The following is an 18,329-nucleotide window of genomic DNA, read 5'->3' as shown; positions in this document are numbered from 1 at the left end:
TAGCGTAAACTAATTTTGTTTGCTAGGTGCCAAACATTCACACGGTATAAACCACTCGAAACAAACAAGTTTTATTTTGAATTTCTACGAAGAAACACAAGCATCTGAAAGTGTTCATCTGACATTTTGCTGTGATTTGGTTCCAATATGTCTTTGCCCATTGAAAACATTCTTTCAACTGCAGCGCTGGAAGGTAGGCTATTGGTGTGTTGTAGTGAATAAAATACATTAGAAAGTATGCGTTGACGCTATACGCTAAAAAACCGCGAAAACTTTACGGCGTAGCCTCAAGCGCAAACTATCCAAAAAAAAATGTGGCCGCAAGCGTGAGCGTAAACAAAAAGTCTACGTCGCAAGCATGCGGCGTAGAATTTGCCGTGTATAGCCTACGTACATCTCTGCAAAAAAGTAATACGATCTTTGCATAATGGGCACTTCTCCAATAAATCTCGAATAAAACTCTAATCCACAACACGTGCCATTTAAACTCTACATGCATCGGATTTAGTATTAAATTAGCCTACCTATCCAGGGATGTGCATCAATAGGCCTAATTGGGCATTAGAAAGAAACTCCCAGCAGAACGGTTCAAAAAGGGAAGATATATTTACGACAAACATTAAAATAATACGATTTTGCATAATTGACACTTCTTCATAAAATTTCGAACAAAACTATATTCTGTATGATGTGCAAGGTTTTCCTACCACGCCATTGAGTCAACCTCATGCGGTCGCTAGGTCTTTTGTTGATGCAGGACCTATCGCCAGTAGCCATACTCTACCTGCCTGGAGTGAAGCTTATTGACAGAACAATAACTACAACCATAGATAGCCGACGTGACAATTAATTAAATTAGGACTTACATTAAACGATGTTGGCGAGGTGGTATCCAGTTAAGTGTAGTTTCTATCAAACATCCCACATCGCTCTCATTTGCAGTCTTCACCACTTATGGCAGGGGTGTTTTCCCGCGAAACGTTTTTCTATGAACCGCGCCTGTTCTTTAACATTGTGTTATTTGTGACCCTCAAACCCACATAAATTATACCAATTCAATTTGCATTAGGCTATTATAAAATAAATTAAGAGTAAGACAACGTTTTTGACATGTTATTGCTTTAAGTTGCATTGTAATTTACGTTGTTGCTGATTGCTTTGTTACGTTGCCTTAAGTTCCTTTGTCGTTTTTACTGGTGTTTATTTTCAGTCTCAATTCAGTTTGCAGTTTATGTCGTCAGAACAACCTAGTTGCATTTTAGCGTAATAAACTTCTTAATAGAGGAATTGTAGATGATTTCACTACATTTTATTAGGCTAATAAAGTATGGATCTAAAAGGCTTGCGCCCTAGACTCTTAGCTGCGGACCCGCAAAGTAAAGACGCTAAACGACAATGGGTGCATTGGTACAAGTCTTTTACAATTTATGTAGAAAAGCTCGGAGAAGTTTCAGCTGAAGACAAGTTGAATTTGCTTATACATCATATAGAGTCTATATGATGTATAAGCAAATTCAACGTCTACATTATAGACGCTTCAATATATGAACTGGTGTGTGAGACAACAAATTATGATGAAGCTATCGAACAACTGAAGCGCCTTTTTGAAAAGGTTTCTAACCCCATGTTTTCTCGATTTGTTTTAAAAACTAGGAAGCAGAAGCTAGATGAATCACTAGACGAGTAGGCTACATGCAGACCTTAAAGCGATTGAGCCTCTCCTGTGACTTTCGGGCCGTATCGGCAGTTACGCATAAAGAGGAAGCTATACGTGACTCGTTTATCGCTGGGATTTCGTCAAATCACATTAAACAACGCTTGCTAGAGGACAAAAATGCTTCGCTACAACAAACTTTTGATAAAGCTCGATCCTTAGATGATGCCCAAACGTTTTGCAATCGTGTCGAAATGACTGCGAGCCAGACTCCGTCTTCACTTGATTGTGGCGCAACAAGTTAATTACTTTCATCAGGCCAAATTAATTACTTTCATCCAGCTGATGGGAAAATTTTGAACAATAGAATATGAAATATTTCAGAGGATGTGCTGAGAAATGCCTTATATTTCTCAGTTTATAACCTTTATTCGCTCAAAATTTCAGCTCAATAGAGGTGAATAAAAGTTAGGAAAAGTCAAGAAATCGCGTAGTCGCAGCCTTAGTGGTTTTAGAGATACAACTGTTGATACAAAAAAGTTGAATTGACAGCCCCCCCCCCAACCTTCAAAGGGTTAACATAGACGACCAATCAGCTGAATCCATCTTATAGCGGCCAAATGGTTTCGCCTTGGCGTTGGTATTTCTAAGATCTATCCCAGGTGAGGTCAAACCGAAGACTATAAGACGAAGTTGATGACCTCTCCGACAGCTCAGTTGGTTAGCGCGTTCTTCGTGAACGAAGAAGCTTAAAGATCAAGCGGCGCTGGTTCAACTCTCGGGGTGTGCGCTTGAGCAACGCATTTTAAAGACTGCTCTCGAGTTAGCGGCACCTAATGGATGAAATAATTTTCCAACAACAACACTTCACCAATCGGAAATTTCACTCTGTCAATCTCGGTAACCAGCCCTGCGTCAAGAGCCTCTACAAGTAGCCTAGGTATGCGAAACTACCAGGAATAACCAATCAAGGTTTTGTCAGTCCGAGGATAAAGATTCAAAACCAAGCAAACCAACCATGTTTTTGATAGTTGTTGCAGGGAAGTTATTCCATTCACTAGGTGCCGCTGTACGGATAGCAATATTGAAATGAGTTGCTCAAACGCACACTTCGAGAGCAGAAACAGCACCGCTCGATCTTGAGTCTGAAGCTTAACCACCGAGCTAACTGGACGGACTTTCAATCAATCAATCAATCAATCAATCACCGGTACTCAAAAATTCCAAATTTGGGCACAACATAAGCTGCATAGCCTACTTATAATGCAAGGAAATGTTATGGCAGAATGGTAAGCTAGGCCTGCTACTTTTTGCCTTGACGATATAGTCAGGTTCGTTATGTTTTTTTCCTTCAAAGCAAAGTTCGATGTATAGGTTTTCTAATCTCCTAAAATTTTGAACGAAACTCTTTATGTTGACATAGTGAAACTGACTAACAGGAAATAAAGAATAAAACTGAAACGGTTTGAAAAACGGACGAAGCTACAAAGGACCTTAATTGGTGAGCAACTGTCCCACTACCAAAAATTAGAGGTGGGCCCCGCTAATTTGAAAGTAGCGCGCTATCTCTACCGCTACAATACCGGTGTAGCCTACTACAAAACCTTTATGACTTATTTAACTGTTGCCCGCAACCAAAACCGTTGACAAAATAATTGGGTCCGTACCAATGAGACTCTTAGACCCTAAATTCAAACTCTTCTGAGAAAAATGCACCATATCCTACGAATACTGTGTGTTTTTTTCTTGAAATGGTGATGGGCCCCTAAAATTAATTCGGGCCCCGATCTAAAATTACCCTCTGGGCCCCCACTGTCAACACTACTAACCACTTTATTGTAGTCTGTTTGTACTGTAGTAGTGAATCAAAGAAAGTTTTCATATTTGTGAAATGCAAAAACATCTAGCTACAAAAATGTGAATGACACATTAGATCATCAGAAAACATCTTCTTATTCTTCTTTTTTCGTATGAGCAGTTGTTTTTACACTACATTTTACCGGGGTCAGATTACCGGTATCTCTCGAGCAGCCACTTGCTAGTAGAGTCCTCCACCGCTGACTGACCAACTGCCTTTGATGGAGTGAAGGTCGGGCAGTGGTAGAAAATAGAGTAGGTCTATGCGGTCTGTTCCTTTGCATCACAATTCATGCGGCAGATGCTGATACACCAAACCTGTGAGCATCAAGAATCGAAAACTCTCAACACTCGTGTGGAAGCGATTAAGCAGTAGGCTACCCAGGCAGGTCGGCTGAGCTCCTTTCCTGATGGCGTCAGAATGGTTGATAGCGACTGGTGGGAAAAAAATCTTCATATTTGACGTCACATACAGGATACAGTAGTTGCGCAGATAAGCAAGAAGGCAATGTCCAATAAACTTTTCAACCACCCCTGAATTAAAACTGCAATTGCTATAGTGATTACTAAATGATAATGCATACTTCATTTGATCTCCAAATAGTCGAGGTGTTGTTGGTGTTTATGAGGTTTTGTTACAGGCTTTGCTGTCCAAAAATGGAAATAAAATGTAGCTAAATCTAAAGTAAACAAAATACCAGTAATTTTAAACAATGGAAGCCTATAAAATGACTACCGGTACTGAACATACAATGCAGTGACAAAAATATATTGGTTGGTCCGCAAAAAGTAGGCCTGTGGGCCTATTGGGAAAATATTTGGCGATGATAAAATTTGTAAATAAATGCAGTTTAAAGGTGTGTTATAGCATTATAAAAGACACTTAGACTGATTGGCAAAACCCAACTCTACAAGATTAGTTTCCAAATAACACAGACGAACATCCAACATCATCTGCTGAAGTTAAATTAGCTTAAATAGAAATTTGCTGGCTACATTGGTCCAATCAGGCCTCACTCCAATCGATTTCAAAGCAGTTGAGTAACCGCTCGAAAGCGGGGCAATGGTGTTGCAAAAGGTTTATGATGTGCTGAAGGGAAAAGTAATAAAACCATCGCCTAAAATTGACCCGGTAGCCGCACGTACGATACAACTGATGTGTTTTTGAGGCAAGATATAGGCTAACAAAAGAGGTTGAAGGCCTAGAATCATCTTGATAGTGCGGACTTCTTCCATATCATTAATCCATGAGCACATGATTAAATTGAGAGTTATTAGGTAACAACATAAAATAAGGGTGGCTATTATTCCTTTTTCTTTCGGCTTTGCAAAATCAGGTCTTGTAGGCTATAGGCTAAGCTAGTTTTAAAGACATATAGCTCTTGAAGCAAAATAGAATAACCTACAAAGCCAACACATTGATAAATACTTCATGCAAAGTTGCCAAACGAGGAAAAATACAACAAATATGAAAAATCCTGAATGAAATAAGTTTGTTCATTGCTCAATTATGTAAGATAAGCACACGAATTGCATCAATCAACGATGAAATCTTGTAGAATTGATGACGAAAATCTTGAGAAAACTTTAGCCGTAGCCTACACTGCTAGGAAGAAGGATTCCTGTTGTGTGTAGATTTCCACAGCTTTTATTGAGCTATTCGCATTTCTTCCGTGGTTTGTCAATCACCACTACATGTTGCTGAATTTTTTTTAACCTTCCACTAAGTTATACTCTTCTAAATTAAGCTGAAGAATTGTGTCTCGGACAGCATCAAACACAAAGCGAATGTTCTCTGTGTCAGTGGCGCATGTGAAGTGGTGGTATATAGTTTTCTTAGAATCAGGGTTGGAATCAATGAACATCTTTAGTATGAATTCACGAGCCGGTATCGCTTCTTGTGCTGGTCCTGTACCGTAAAACAACCAATAAAGCGTGTGTCAAGTCAACTTTTTAAAAATCAATTGTAATTTTTGCATTGTAACGGTTGGTGTAGCCTAGTTGAAATCTGCAAGTCGCTGCAGCAGATGAGGTTTATTAACCAATCAAAAGGCAGAATTTAATCAGCTGATTTCATCCATGTGACTCATCATGCGAGTAATGTTGTAAGCGTTCTTCTCGAAACATTTCTGATAGAAAGTAAACTAAATAAATGTTTTACCGTCGTCAGCGTGGCCTAGCGGTTTGAGGGTTAGAGAAGTAGTAATTTCGATGATGTGGGTTCGATTCCTACCCCTGCCATGAGTATTTTTTCTTCAGTAATTACCAAACGATGTTCAATCAAGAATCAACTCTCTGTCTGAGTGTCAGAAGGGTCACAATGACTGCAGTCAGCTGATTCATAGGGTTGTCTTTAGTTAAAGTGTTTGCCGATCAGAACACCCCGTCTGCTGCAGCAACCTACAGATTACAACTACACTGACGGAAGGCGTATTTGTAGTTTGCAGGTCGCTGCAGCAAATAAAGTTGATCAACCATTCGAATAGCAAAATTTAAATCAGCTGATTGCAGTCATGGCACTCGTGCACGTTAGAAAGTAAATTAAATGAACGTTTAGCCGTCGCCCGGGTGACCTGTATGTGTAGTAAGTTATATATAAGCTTTGGCGTGATACCGTGGTTGGGTCAATCTTAGTCTGGCAGCTCATTTGTAGTCAAATCAAGTATGAGAACTCTATGACCTTGCTTGTCTGACAGATACCTCGGAGCTCGCAAGCCTACACACGACAACCTGTCAACCCACGTCGTGAAGGGCCAACCCAAGAGGGTTAGGGCTATGGAATAATCATTTTGATTGTGGGTTCGATTCCTCACCTTACCATAAGTATTTTTTCTTCTGTATTTGCCAAACAAAGTTCAAAGCAAAAATCAACTTTAGCTGAGTGCTAGTAGGCTTACAACATTGCAGTCAGCTGGTTCATAGAGAATATTGTCCTGTTAAAGTGTCTATAGGTCAAAATACCCCATCTGCTGCAGCGACCTACAAATACGCTGACAGTACAGTATCAGGACTTAAGACTTAATGCAGTGACGTAGCTAGAAAGAAAATTTTTATGAGGGTAAAAACAGCTGTTTAGACTTTGGAGGCAATATTTTAACATTTGAAATAAAGAGTTTGTTAATAAATGTAGCTACTAAATGCCGCCAAACATTTACAAAACTTCATTCAACAAGTAATACAGTACAATGTTATTAATTAACGTTTGTTTTGTAGCTTGCTATTGTATTGAATGTGTCGATTTGGGCTGCCATGTTTATGAGCAAACACTTGTTTCAACGTTTCTTGAAGCACTATCAATTCTAACATGAAGTACTATGAGTATGGAACCATTTATCAGAGTGTATGAAGCACTATCAATTCCATTAATACGTTAGAAATGTTTCGCTTGCGCTATTGAGCAAGGTAAAATACCTTCATACTCGGGAAAGTAATCAGCAAGATGAGAGTATGCTATCTTTTCTGCCAGGAGATCGATTTTGTTGAGAAAGAGAATAATCGAACTTTTGTCAAACCACTCATATGAGGTGATGGTTTGAAACAATGCTTTGCTTTCTTCAATTCGATTCTGTTAGAAATATATGCAGTCAAATATAAATGCTTATTATGATCATTATTATTGTTAGTAGTACTACAGTAGAACTTGGATAACTCGTCTTCGGAAAACTCGTCAGTTTGCCCAAGTCGTCAATGATTGCCAGGTCCCGGCAGAAAGCCTATCTTTTGTACACAATCAAGTTCGGTCAAGTGGTCATCGCATAATTCGTCAATTCGATTATGTCGTCACTTTTTTTCTTCTCCTGGGACGTAAAATTCGTCTAAGTTGTCATCCACCCAAATGATGACGTGGCAATCGTGGCATTTACAGACTCTTTCGAGAAGAAATTACTGCGCTAAGACGTGTGCACGCACACTCTCTATCGGCCAGACGCACATGCGTGGAGTATGTTGGTGTGGTCGATTGCGGGTGTGCGCGCACGTGCTCTGTTGTCGATAAGAGAAGCGCTGTTCAGCACGTGTGTGGCTCAAGAGGAAGAAGAGCCTGTGCCACCTCCATCTACAAAAGAAGCTTTGCAGATGGTTGGAAAGCTTCAACACTGCAGTATATGTTATGCCAAGAAGACAGACAGTGGTGAATTCGCAAGCTCACTATCAAATATGCATGAATACTTGGTTGACAAGACACTTGCAAGCAAAACGCAGTCAAACATATCTACCGTAATTAAATTTTTTTTTTCGCTTTCCTCTTCGTCTCACTTTACCACTATCGCATTTAATTAGGTGGCGGAGCACCATGAAATTAATGCGACGCGAAACAATGGCAAAATTTAGCTGTTTGCATTGGTCGTCAGTTCGCGTAAGTCGTCACTTTTTCTGTTCCCCCTGGGGTGACGAGTTATCCAAGTTCTACTGTAATAATATTTGGCTTTATGTTGAGGTACATGAAAAGTTTTGACAGAGTAGCCTATATTAGAAAAAATTATCTGAACAAGTAATTCTTATGTTATATCAACACAAACAAGGTTGAATTATATGTTGGGGGATAAGTGTAGTTGTCAAATCAGAATTTCACCACAGATCATAGCAGGCCTGATTCATAGCTTTGGGTTTTTCAATCAAAAAGTGGAAACAAGCTTGGCGCGAAAGAGCTAAGTGCAAAATTATTTCATAAATATTCTATAAAAAGGCATTCGACTAACAACGATCCTATCGGATCAGGGGCGCTGGTAGCGGAGGGGGGGGGGGGGAGGGGGGCAATGGGCAATGTGCAAAGTGATTCTTTCTGTGGATGGAGACAGGGGGCAATGGTGCCCTATTAAGGTCATGTAAGCTACTGCACATTTTGTAATATAGCATTTTTTGCTATTCGCTTTTAGTCTAATTATACTGTAATCTTTCATTTTTGCCTCAAAATAATTAATATTCCCGACACAAACTTCTGTATCACAATAGGTTACATCATTATAACATAGCATGATGCCCTTCCGTGCCATTGTTCTTTGTATACAGGACACTTGTATTGTATCATTACTCGATATTGAGCTGACAGATGAGCATTGTCGCTATATCTTATCTTAAAACTTTAAAAATAAATGGCCTTTCAGCAACAAAAGTCCCTTTTTTTTCATAATCTTGCCCCCCCCCCCAGTAAAAATCGTTCCCGCGCCCCTGTATCGTCATCAAAATCATCAAAATCTTGGTGCAACAACTGCTTTAGCTTACAGTATACCTAGGCTACCTCAACTTCATTATCAATCATGTTTAGCGGTGACATCAAATCGTCAACGTCACTCATCATGTGACTTATTTTGCATACAGTCCATTATGGAAATCAAGATGCGCGATACTAACTTTGGTATTCTATATTACATTCAACGTTTCGGTCTATTTGCATTTCTTTTCAGTTAGCAAATCAGCCTCCTTTTTTGCGTTGATTAAAAAAGAAGTTGAAAAAATACACCAAAAAGTCAAAAGACTTTAAACACAGTCTGCACACGTCAAATCAACGCAAACAAGGACTAAATTGCTGGCTGTGCTCTTGTCCATTCAAAGTATGTCAAAATTATAAATGGAGCATTCTTTTTATAACTTTTTGCAATTATTGTAAATTTAGTGTGGAAACAACCATAAAGGACTTTGCAAATTGAACAGATCTCAATCGTAATTACGCAAACTGAATGTAATAGTTTAATAGTTCAATCCAGAAGCGGAAGTACATGTTTGTGCCAGTGACAAGCTGACACGCAGCTAAAAAGGTTCCAATGACGACATTGTGAAAACAAACGTAGCCTAATATTTTTTGACATAAAGTTAGTACAAGGAAATATGACCAAGATTTTTCCTTTTTTTGGAGGCGGTTCACGTTATAAGATAAGACCCGGTTAAAATAACTAGCAGTTCCATCCAAAAAAGAAGTTGGTCTCTCAAAATAGTTAGAATTTTGAAGCTTCATGAGAACTCAAACTACTGCACAGTCTGATTGTCATCTCCATCGGTAACTTGCCATGACACTGCAGGCAAATAGCTTTTTACCAAGATAGCGAATAAGTCGTTTGTTTACATTGATTCTGCAGACGTTGAGCCAATGCAAAAAGCGACTGAAAAATTACATGGTTTTTCCAATTTTGAGGAGGAGGTCACGTGACCATATGTTTCACCATAGATTTACTACTGTACTGGCTAGTGATAATTAAGTTTTTTGATGAAATAAGTAATAGAGGTCACATTGTACCTTACGTTATCATTACGTCGTCCCTACCGAAGGTGTTGATACTTTTAGCCCGAGCAAATGCTTTGGGTAGATATCTCCACAGCAGCCTATAGCATCAGTTGAAAAGTTTCAAATAAAGTTAGGGTCTCAAATGCTTGTCACGTTAAAGCAGTTAGGCTACATACAGGAAATGAAGTTGCCAGCGTACCACATTAGGATCTTCTACCAACACTTGATCATATTCACTTAAAGCGACAAGAAACATAATTGACGTCACGTTCTCAAAACAATGGATCCATTTTCTCCGTTCAGACTTCTGACCTCCAACGTCCACCATACTGAAAAAGAAAGTAAACGCTACAGGTTGGATCACAGAAAAGCAGTCGTTGCTTTAAAGTTAATACAATACGATGTGAGCATCATTTAGTCATTTTAGTGTACTAATATCGAAAAAGTATCAAGTCGAAAAGCAACTAGGACTGCTATAGTAGGCTACAGGATTCTATAAAAAGTATTTTGTTTTATTTGGGGCAAAATCTTTTGTCCCAATCACGTTTTGAAGAAAAGCGATTTCGTTTCGCAGTGAATTCGAAACGAAATGATTTATCGATTCTTCAGGCGGCTTATAAGTATTCAGTACAAAAAATTTTCGAAATCAGCTGTTTTGTTTTGACTGAAAGATCTCTTTAGACAGCCCTTAAGCAACACAGCAGTAGGCTACTTGAGCAAAACGCGTAGCCTACTACAAAGCCTTTTAAGCAGTGGTTCCCAAACTGTGGTACCCGTACCACTAATGGTACGCGAAGGTCTTCCAAATGGTACTCGAGAAATTCGCTTCATCAGTTGCCACGTGGACGTTCACGGTTGACAGTAGTTAAAATAAAATAATAGGCTACAATTTGCGCAAACTTTCTGATTATTCTGTGTGCATTATTGTGTCTTAATTAATTCTATTTGTAGGAGATTTAAGCGTCTATGAGGCAACATCTAGGTCTGTGGTTTTGAAACTTTTTTCGTTGCGACGTTTTTGAAAAGTTTTGTTGAACTTGCGACGCACTCAGCGATAAGAATTTAGGTCATTTTTATTTATTTGTGTCTCTAGCCCAGGGGTTCTTAACCAGGGGTGCACGCACCACTGAGGGGTGAGAGACCTGTACCTAGGCGGTGCGGGGATGCTGAATTATCAAGGTTTGTTATAATACGACGTAAGAAGCAAAGCTGTTTTCCAAGGTTTCAACAAACGTTTTGAACTGCAGGCAACTATGACTTTTCAGCCAATCCTAGGAGGGGGTGCGAGAACTGGTTGGTTATTTCAAGGTGGTGCCGACAAGGCAAAAGGTTAAGAACCACTGCTCTAGCCTTTATTTGTCTGGCAAAGAAATGAATTTCGATCGTTAAACCATAAACAATTGCTACAATTTCGCAATAATGAGCCCATGCATATGTCAGGATATACCGTAACAATATCAGTGCTGTATTATGCAATTGAGTTGAGATACGAAGCGGAATCATTGTGTGACGCCTTTGAAAAATTGAAACTACCCACCAAGGGCGTGGAGACGCACAGTTTGAGAACCTCTAACCGAGGTTGTTTAACAGAAAAGCCAAAACTTTCCAGTTTTCAATGTTGCTACTGATAGTAGCAGTAGTAGTGCACCCTACAGGTATTTATTAATCTTCTGCTAGTCCGACAGGTCAACAGCTTACTGTAATTATATTTAGTCTGATATTAAAATCTTTTTGTTTTGAAGTGCTGTGCTAAAATTCGTTAAACTTTCTTGCCGTTTATTGTATATTTTTGAGATTTTCTGATTGTAGCGTAGGTAGTAGGCTACTCGAACACGACATGAAGCTGCTAAATGGTGCGCGAATAGAAAACAGTCTGGGAATCACTGCTATAAAGCCTACAAAGCCTATGTGATAAAAGTATAAGCTACAAGTAAACAAAGGTCAAATAAAACAATTCTAAAAAACTATTTTGTGCAGAGGTTCCGAAAACATTTTTTACAAAAATTATGATATGCTTTTGAAAGTAGCCTATTGGATTTAAATGCTTTGATTTTTGTGCGTTTGTTTTATCTGCTTTATTTCCTGTTTTGCCGGATGCAGCTCTATAGTAGGCTATAGCTGAGAAGACAATTTTTGCTGTGATTGATAACCGACATGAGTGGATGCCAGTACAACAGACAGAAGTTTGCCTTTCTACGTTTCTTCAACGTTCACTGAATTTGAAAGGATGTAAAGAAAGCAACTCGATTGAGCTAGAAGCAACAGTCATCAAATGGTTCAATTTTAAACTTTTAGGTCTGTTTTGTATTGATTTAAAAAAAATTAGCGGTTTTTTTCTTTGTGTATAGCGCAAGCCCTTGGAAACATTCTTGTTCGTTCCCCAACGTCCACAAATGAAGCAGTATTGTTGCAAAGGGGTGGATGCATGCATACTATTGTTTGACTATAGCATGATTTGAAATAGGTAGGCTACAGTTAATAAAGTGTATTTCAAATTATAAACCGAAGTTCAACAATGCGCCATGGAAGCAATGGATTTGAGCCTCAAATGTTTTGAGCTTCGAGGAGAATAAAACTTTCCCTTCCATGATTTCAGCAAAAACAAAACTCTTTCTCATTCCCTTAGAAAGAACATATTTTTTGCTTGACAAAGTTTGTGAAGTCTGAACGAAAACGTCTAACTTTGAGAGCCGAATCTTTCAAGAACCGATGCCGACTCTGCTCCGTGGTATGACAAAGAACTATAAGGTTTGTTTCTCGGCAGCCGATTGTAGCAAGAATTGACAGCGATACACACCGTGTTTCGCCCATTAGACTGGGCTTGTCAGTATCGCTTCACTAATTCATTCATCAGCTCACGGTGAAGCAGACTGAGACGCCTGACAAACGGCGTCCCACAGGGATCGGTCCTGGCTCCACTTCTTTTCAACATCTACACCCACGACCTGCCAACTACGGTCTCCGCAAAATACGCTTATGCGGACGACCTGGCAATTCTCCACTCCACAAAGTCGTGGGAAAATCCAGAAGACACCTTGAGCCAGGACATGAAAACTTTTTCAGCCTATCTCCAGAACTGGCGACTGAAACTCAGCGAAACCAAAACTGTGGCCAGGCCCGGATTTAGGGGGGGGCAGAGGGGGCAGTTGCCCCGGGCCCCCCGATTTTTGAAGGGCCCCCTATGTGCAAAAAATGTGATTTTGTGTTATTTTTTCCTTTTGGCCTTTAAAGTTTCTGAAAAATGCTGTGCAGTACTGGACTGATGCTACTGTAGACGTAGAGATGGGTTTTCGCGCCGTAGGCGCAAAAAAATTTTTTGCACGGGGGCCCCCCGATCTAAAAGTGCCCCGGGCCCCCCATCAGCTAAATCCGGCCCTGACTGTGGCAGCAGCTTTCCACCTCCACAATCGGGAAGCTGATCGTGAGCTACACGTCCAGAACAACGGAAAATCTCTGTCCTTCTGCCCCGAACCAAGATATCTTGGGGAACACTGGACAGATCGCTCACATACCGCCACCATTTGGTGTCACTGCGCAAGAAACTCACATCCGCGCTGCGCTGCTCAAGCGCCTGGAAGGTTCTAGCTGGGGGGCGAGGGCTGACACTTTGACGCACAGTGACCGGATGCCTGCGTCCCACATTATTGGACAGTCTCCCCATTCTCGCTGGCATCCAACCCGCTGAGCTTCGTCGCGAAGAAGCCACTCTGTTCCTCGGTCGACGGGCACTGGAGCCTAACCACCTTCTCCACCACAAGATCTCTGCTCTCCCAAACGAGCACCCCCGTCCACTGAAATCAAGACACCCATTCGTGCCAGCCGCTCAACTTCTTATCAACGAAGCTGATGTACAAGACATCTCTGCGACTACTTGGGCGGACCATAAATGGAGTTCTGAATGGAAGTCAAGCGCCACCAGACTCTATTCGTTCATCCCCGACGCCGACACTCGCCCCATCAGCCTAACACTACCAAGACAGGCATGGGTGCGCCTCAACCGTCTCCGTACGGGCGTCGGGCTTTTCCGCTCTACCATGCACCAATGGGAAATGGCCCCTTCCTCCTCCTGTAAATGTGGTGCCGAGGAACAGACCGCAGACCATATCATCAATGGCTGTTCCATCTTCAAGCCACCTAAGGGAGTGGAAGGTCTGCGTGTCATGGATGATGAAACCAAAGACTGGATGCTCTCTAGTAGCCTTCCAGTGTAGTCCGGGAACATCGTGAATATGGGGTGGTAAAAGGATAGACCCTCGGCCCCAGAGGCTCACACGACGACGACGACTAATTCATACCACCAAGGCATTCGACCGCTGCTTTTATCAGTCAGTTTAACCCTTATGGCATAAATTGGTGGTGCAATAGCGACGAGTCCAGCCTCATGGGCGAAACACGGTCTGTATCGCTGTCAATTCTTGCTACAATCGGCTGCCGAGAAACATATAGTTGATTGGATGGTCTAAATGGCTAGCGTGAAAGCTACACCGTTATGGTTAGCAAATCGCAACTGCTCGCTGTATTAGTGAGTGCTCAGCTTTGTGCTGATAGGCAGGAAGAACGCTTCCTTCTTCACAATTATAACGTTCAATTAAACAATCTAGTTTTTTACTCCTCGACACGCCAAAATCCTTCCGACTCTACAGACATGCTTCACCACCATACGTATAGAACGAAACGTTAAACGCGAACGATTTTTATTATTGAGTTTCCAGCACCATGTTTTGAATGACGACGCTCCATGCAACCTGTCATTTTTTTTGCCAAACCTTGACCTGTGCCAGATAATATTTTTTTCAATTGTGAAAAAAATTGGACAGAGGAAATATATACTGTACATGTCAGATTTTCTTCATTGGATTCAAATCGATTCTGGATCAAGTTCAAAACACGTGCGTTAGAATTTACATTTCTGACGAATGAAGATTTGCAGAAAAATAGGCTACTTTACAAGTTGGTTGGTTTGGTTGATTTTGAATTTTGATCCTCAGACTGCCAATGCCTTGATAGATTATTCCTCGTAGTTTTGCATACTTGTAGGCCTAGATGCTCTTGACACAGGGCCGGTTACCGAGATTGGCAGAGTGAAGTTTTCCGATTGTTGTTGCTGGTGAAGAATTATTCCATCCAATAGGTGACGCTGAATGGAGAGCAGTCCTAAAATGCGTTGATCAAACACATACTCCGAGAACCACACCAGTGCCGCATGATCTTGAGTCAAGCGCGTAACCACTGAGCTAACGGGGCGGACTGAGCTAAAGCCACCAACAACTGAAGCATTCCAAAAAGAACTCCCAAAAAACTCCTGAATGGGTCACGAAAACAATTCGGCAACAAATATAATTTTGGACTTCGACAAAACTAAACAAAAAGCAACAGTTTTGCAATTAGCAGAAAACCCAAACCTTAGGCCTACCTGAAAACAATTTGATTCTTCAATTCGAATGGATACTCAATGATTCCAGTGGTTGGTATACGAACACGAAGAATATCTTGTTGTGTTGGCAGGTAGTTTTCTTGTTTTATTCTGTCGAGGTCGTATAAGTAACTGAAAAAGAAAGGTGGCAATTTTGAAGTTGCGAAAATACTCTTTCATTGTATATTTTCTGCTCCAGCACTGACCAAGTAGCTTAATGCACACTTTGATCAATGTAGCAAGATTTGAGAAGGAAATGATAGACCTGTAATTTATTATTGCCTATACGGTGAGTATTTCGTGCGACGATGAAAAATCCAAAATATCTTGAACATCAATAAAAAATTTCACACAGATTTTATTGGCTTCACAAGAGCGGGTGGTATAAATGCAAAATGAATGTTAAAATACACTGTTTGATTTGGAATGAAAAGAACCTTTTTTAACAATCGAAATTAAACGACACAATTTCAAGGCAAAGAAACTTTGCATTTAAAAAAATGTTTTACCAAGGTTTCAATTTAAACACTTACAATATTCTTTGATCCGTAAAAGAGCAGAACAGAATAAATGTAGGCTACTTTAATGAAGTTTTTGGTGTAAACGATTTGAAGAGCTTTTTGCTCAAAACATGTTTACATCTTCTAGAACTGCTGAAAATTTGAAACAGTTTTGTTGACTGTTTAAGCTTTCAAGATAGTCTAGATGTAATTCCAGCAGAAAAAATCCAAAGTTTGCGAATGTTGAATCAATGCAAAAAGGACCGATTTAGTTCAGTTAAAATAGCTAACTTACTAATGGGTTGAATCCGAGAGCTGGTATTCTCTCCTTCTCGTGTAACATTTCTGTATGCCCTCGTCACTCCACAGTTGCTCGATAACGGGAACAAAATTACGGAAGTCACTGTATCCAGATATTCTTTCAACAACGACTTCTTTGATGATTTCGGCATTTTCCTAATTACGCAGCAGATAATCAGCTCACATAGGCCTACTGTAGAATTATCGGAACTAACTTTTAGTATGTTGGAGCTAAACTATCAAGTAAAACATAGATTAGGTTAGCTAGAGCTAGATTGAAGGTGTGAATTTAGTAAAAAAGAAAATACAAACCACAAATACACAAACCATGAGCTAAAAAAGCTGATTGAAGGTACTCTTATGCAGTGCAAAGCAAGGGATAAATGAAAGCATATAGGAAGAACTTCTGACTTTAATTTTCACAAAAAGTTGTCGCGAAGGGGAAGTGATTGGCAGTTGTGAAAATATTGTTAGCATAAGCCTATGCATTACACGCTTCAAATAGAAATCAAAATGTTATAAATTTGATTTATATAGACAGACTATACTTACATTATTTTCTTTAATTTCATATCGAATTTGCAGTGTATTCATTGCAGCAGTCATATTTTGCATAGAAGTGAAAATATTTTGATAGACCAATTTTATAAAGTTTCGTTTGTCGTTTTCATTGTAGCCAGCTCCATGAATAATTCTCATTTGCTTAATAAAGGTGCTTTTTCCGCTTTCTCCAGTACCTAAATGTATTTTTCACAATCCTGCTTCTTGCTTACCGTACGTTATATAAGTCATATAATGAAAAGCTATCATATTCTATTATACATTCACACTCCAATGTTTTTGTCTCGTTTTGTATTTTTCCTTATGTGTGTATACAAATTATGCGCCCGGCAGGCAATCAGCTCAATGATGCAGCGTTATCACTTATGCGATTGGTATAAGTCAACTCCAGGTCTGGTCATGTCAAAAACATTAAAAATAGTTCTTTCCTGCTTAGTGCGAAAAGACTATCAAGCTGTTGGATTATATTGTCAGTGGTAACAGAGTAGATTATAACAGGCTATAGGTTTATAAGAAATTAATATGCCTTGTTGATCTTAATCGCTCTTTGGCTTAAAGGGGGACTCAGTAGCCCACCTAATATTTAGCCTATTTTGATCTAGTCAAAGTCGAGTTTTGTTTCTAAAGTTTAACTCCTTTTTAAATTTTTCAAGCTACAAAGTCTTTGTAACATTACTTCTAAACGCTATGGCTACAAAACTATTTACGAACCCAAGAGAAGTAGTTTCATCTCCCGTCGAGCTTTTCTTGCAACTTTCCTGATGTTTCTTTCGATTTCTCGGTTTATTCTTCTTTGAATTTTTTCTTCATTTGATATGCAGCAATCTAGTTCCATGTTGAATTTAATTTAAACCCAATATAGAATAAATATTAAGTAGTTGTCATACAAAGACTTTTGAAGTAGCTTGCTTTTGACTGTATCAAAAGTTTCTCGCAGTATGATGTGCTTGACTTTTGTTTCGCAATTTCTTACAGTTGCTATGATTTTATCATGATCCGCTGGTCCAGTGAATAAAAAGTAACACCAAAATTGTTCTCTTCGCTTGATCACGGGCTGTAAGTTGCCGTGGTATAACGTGACAGGCAATTTGAGCTCCAAAATAATGTGTTGGATGCGTTGTCGTGACAGCGACACTATAATCTGTTTGACAAACAATATAGAGTCTACAAATTCTATAAAAGAAAAACAAAGATCAGCCTACGCATCACAAATGATCCATAACCACACTCTTACATTTTTATTGCACAAGCCTTCGTTCTATACATTGCAAGCCGAATTTCTTTGGTGAGTGGATTTACGGATATGACTATCTATTGGCGGAATATAGTAGGCTTTTTGTTATTTTATAATAATCTAAGTGGAATGTTTCTCAACCGGGTGATCGCAGGTGACTGTTATTTAGGTCCAAAGGTTGATAATAATAGAAGATGAGATGTCCAAATAGTAACTACGTCCCAAAGAAAGGGTGCATGAACCAAATGTTGATATACAAGTTTCGAAAAACTCCTCCTGTATCTTGCAATAGAAACACCCACTGAGAGTTGTAGCTTCAAAAATAAATGCGATAATGAGAGACACACAAACAACGTTTTGCTGATCACTGCAGCAAAACCACGGGAAAAAGACATAATTATATGCTTGGTTTGGTCTGCGAAAAAGAGGAAGAGGGTAGTCCAAAAATTCCAGATGAAATAACGCATGACGCATGACGCATAACGCATGACGCATAACGCATGACGCAGGGTGAACATGGCTATAGGCTGAAGAAAATTGCGAGGGATTGGGGGTTATAAAGAAGAACATGTCACAGAGTAACTGAGAATCTG

The 18,329-nt window shown here is 39.7% G+C and overlaps 1 protein-coding gene across 1 annotated transcript; it reads right to left on the bottom strand.

Moving 5' to 3' along the window:
* Window positions 1-3,626: 3,626 nt before the first annotated feature.
* On the bottom strand, window positions 3,627-17,671 carry LOC145770690 (guanine nucleotide-binding protein G(q) subunit alpha-like). The gene is made up of 7 exons (XM_082582389.1): window positions 17,214-17,671; window positions 16,494-16,678; window positions 15,937-16,097; window positions 15,142-15,273; window positions 9,928-10,057; window positions 6,923-7,076; window positions 3,627-5,420 (listed from the first exon to the last, which is right to left on the bottom strand). The coding sequence occupies exons 1-7, from the start codon at window positions 17,335-17,337 to the stop codon at window positions 5,224-5,226; spliced, it is 1,083 nt and encodes a 360-aa protein (XP_082438515.1). The 5' UTR covers window positions 17,338-17,671; the 3' UTR covers window positions 3,627-5,223.
* Between the last annotated feature and the right edge of the window lie 658 nt (window positions 17,672-18,329).

The sequence above is a fragment of the Aplidium turbinatum genome, chromosome 1 (genome assembly GCF_918807975.1).
Source record: "Aplidium turbinatum chromosome 1, kaAplTurb1.1, whole genome shotgun sequence".
Taxonomy (NCBI): Eukaryota; Metazoa; Chordata; class Ascidiacea; order Aplousobranchia; family Polyclinidae; genus Aplidium; species Aplidium turbinatum.
The sequence above is the reverse complement of the archived record's forward strand: the minus strand, read 5'-3'. Positions and strand labels throughout refer to the sequence as shown.

Coding starts and splice junctions, on each gene's coding strand:
- LOC145770690 (XM_082582389.1), bottom strand. CDS start 17,337: ATGGAACTAGATTGCTGCATATCAAATGAAGAAAAAATTCAAAGAAGA. Junction 16,679..17,213: donor GATGAAACTACTTCTCTTGG/GTTCGTAAATAG, acceptor AAATACATTTAG/GTACTGGAGAAAGCGGAAAA. Junction 16,098..16,493: donor ATGAAATTAAAGAAAATAAT/GTAAGTATAGTC, acceptor CTGCGTAATTAG/GAAAATGCCGAAATCATCAA.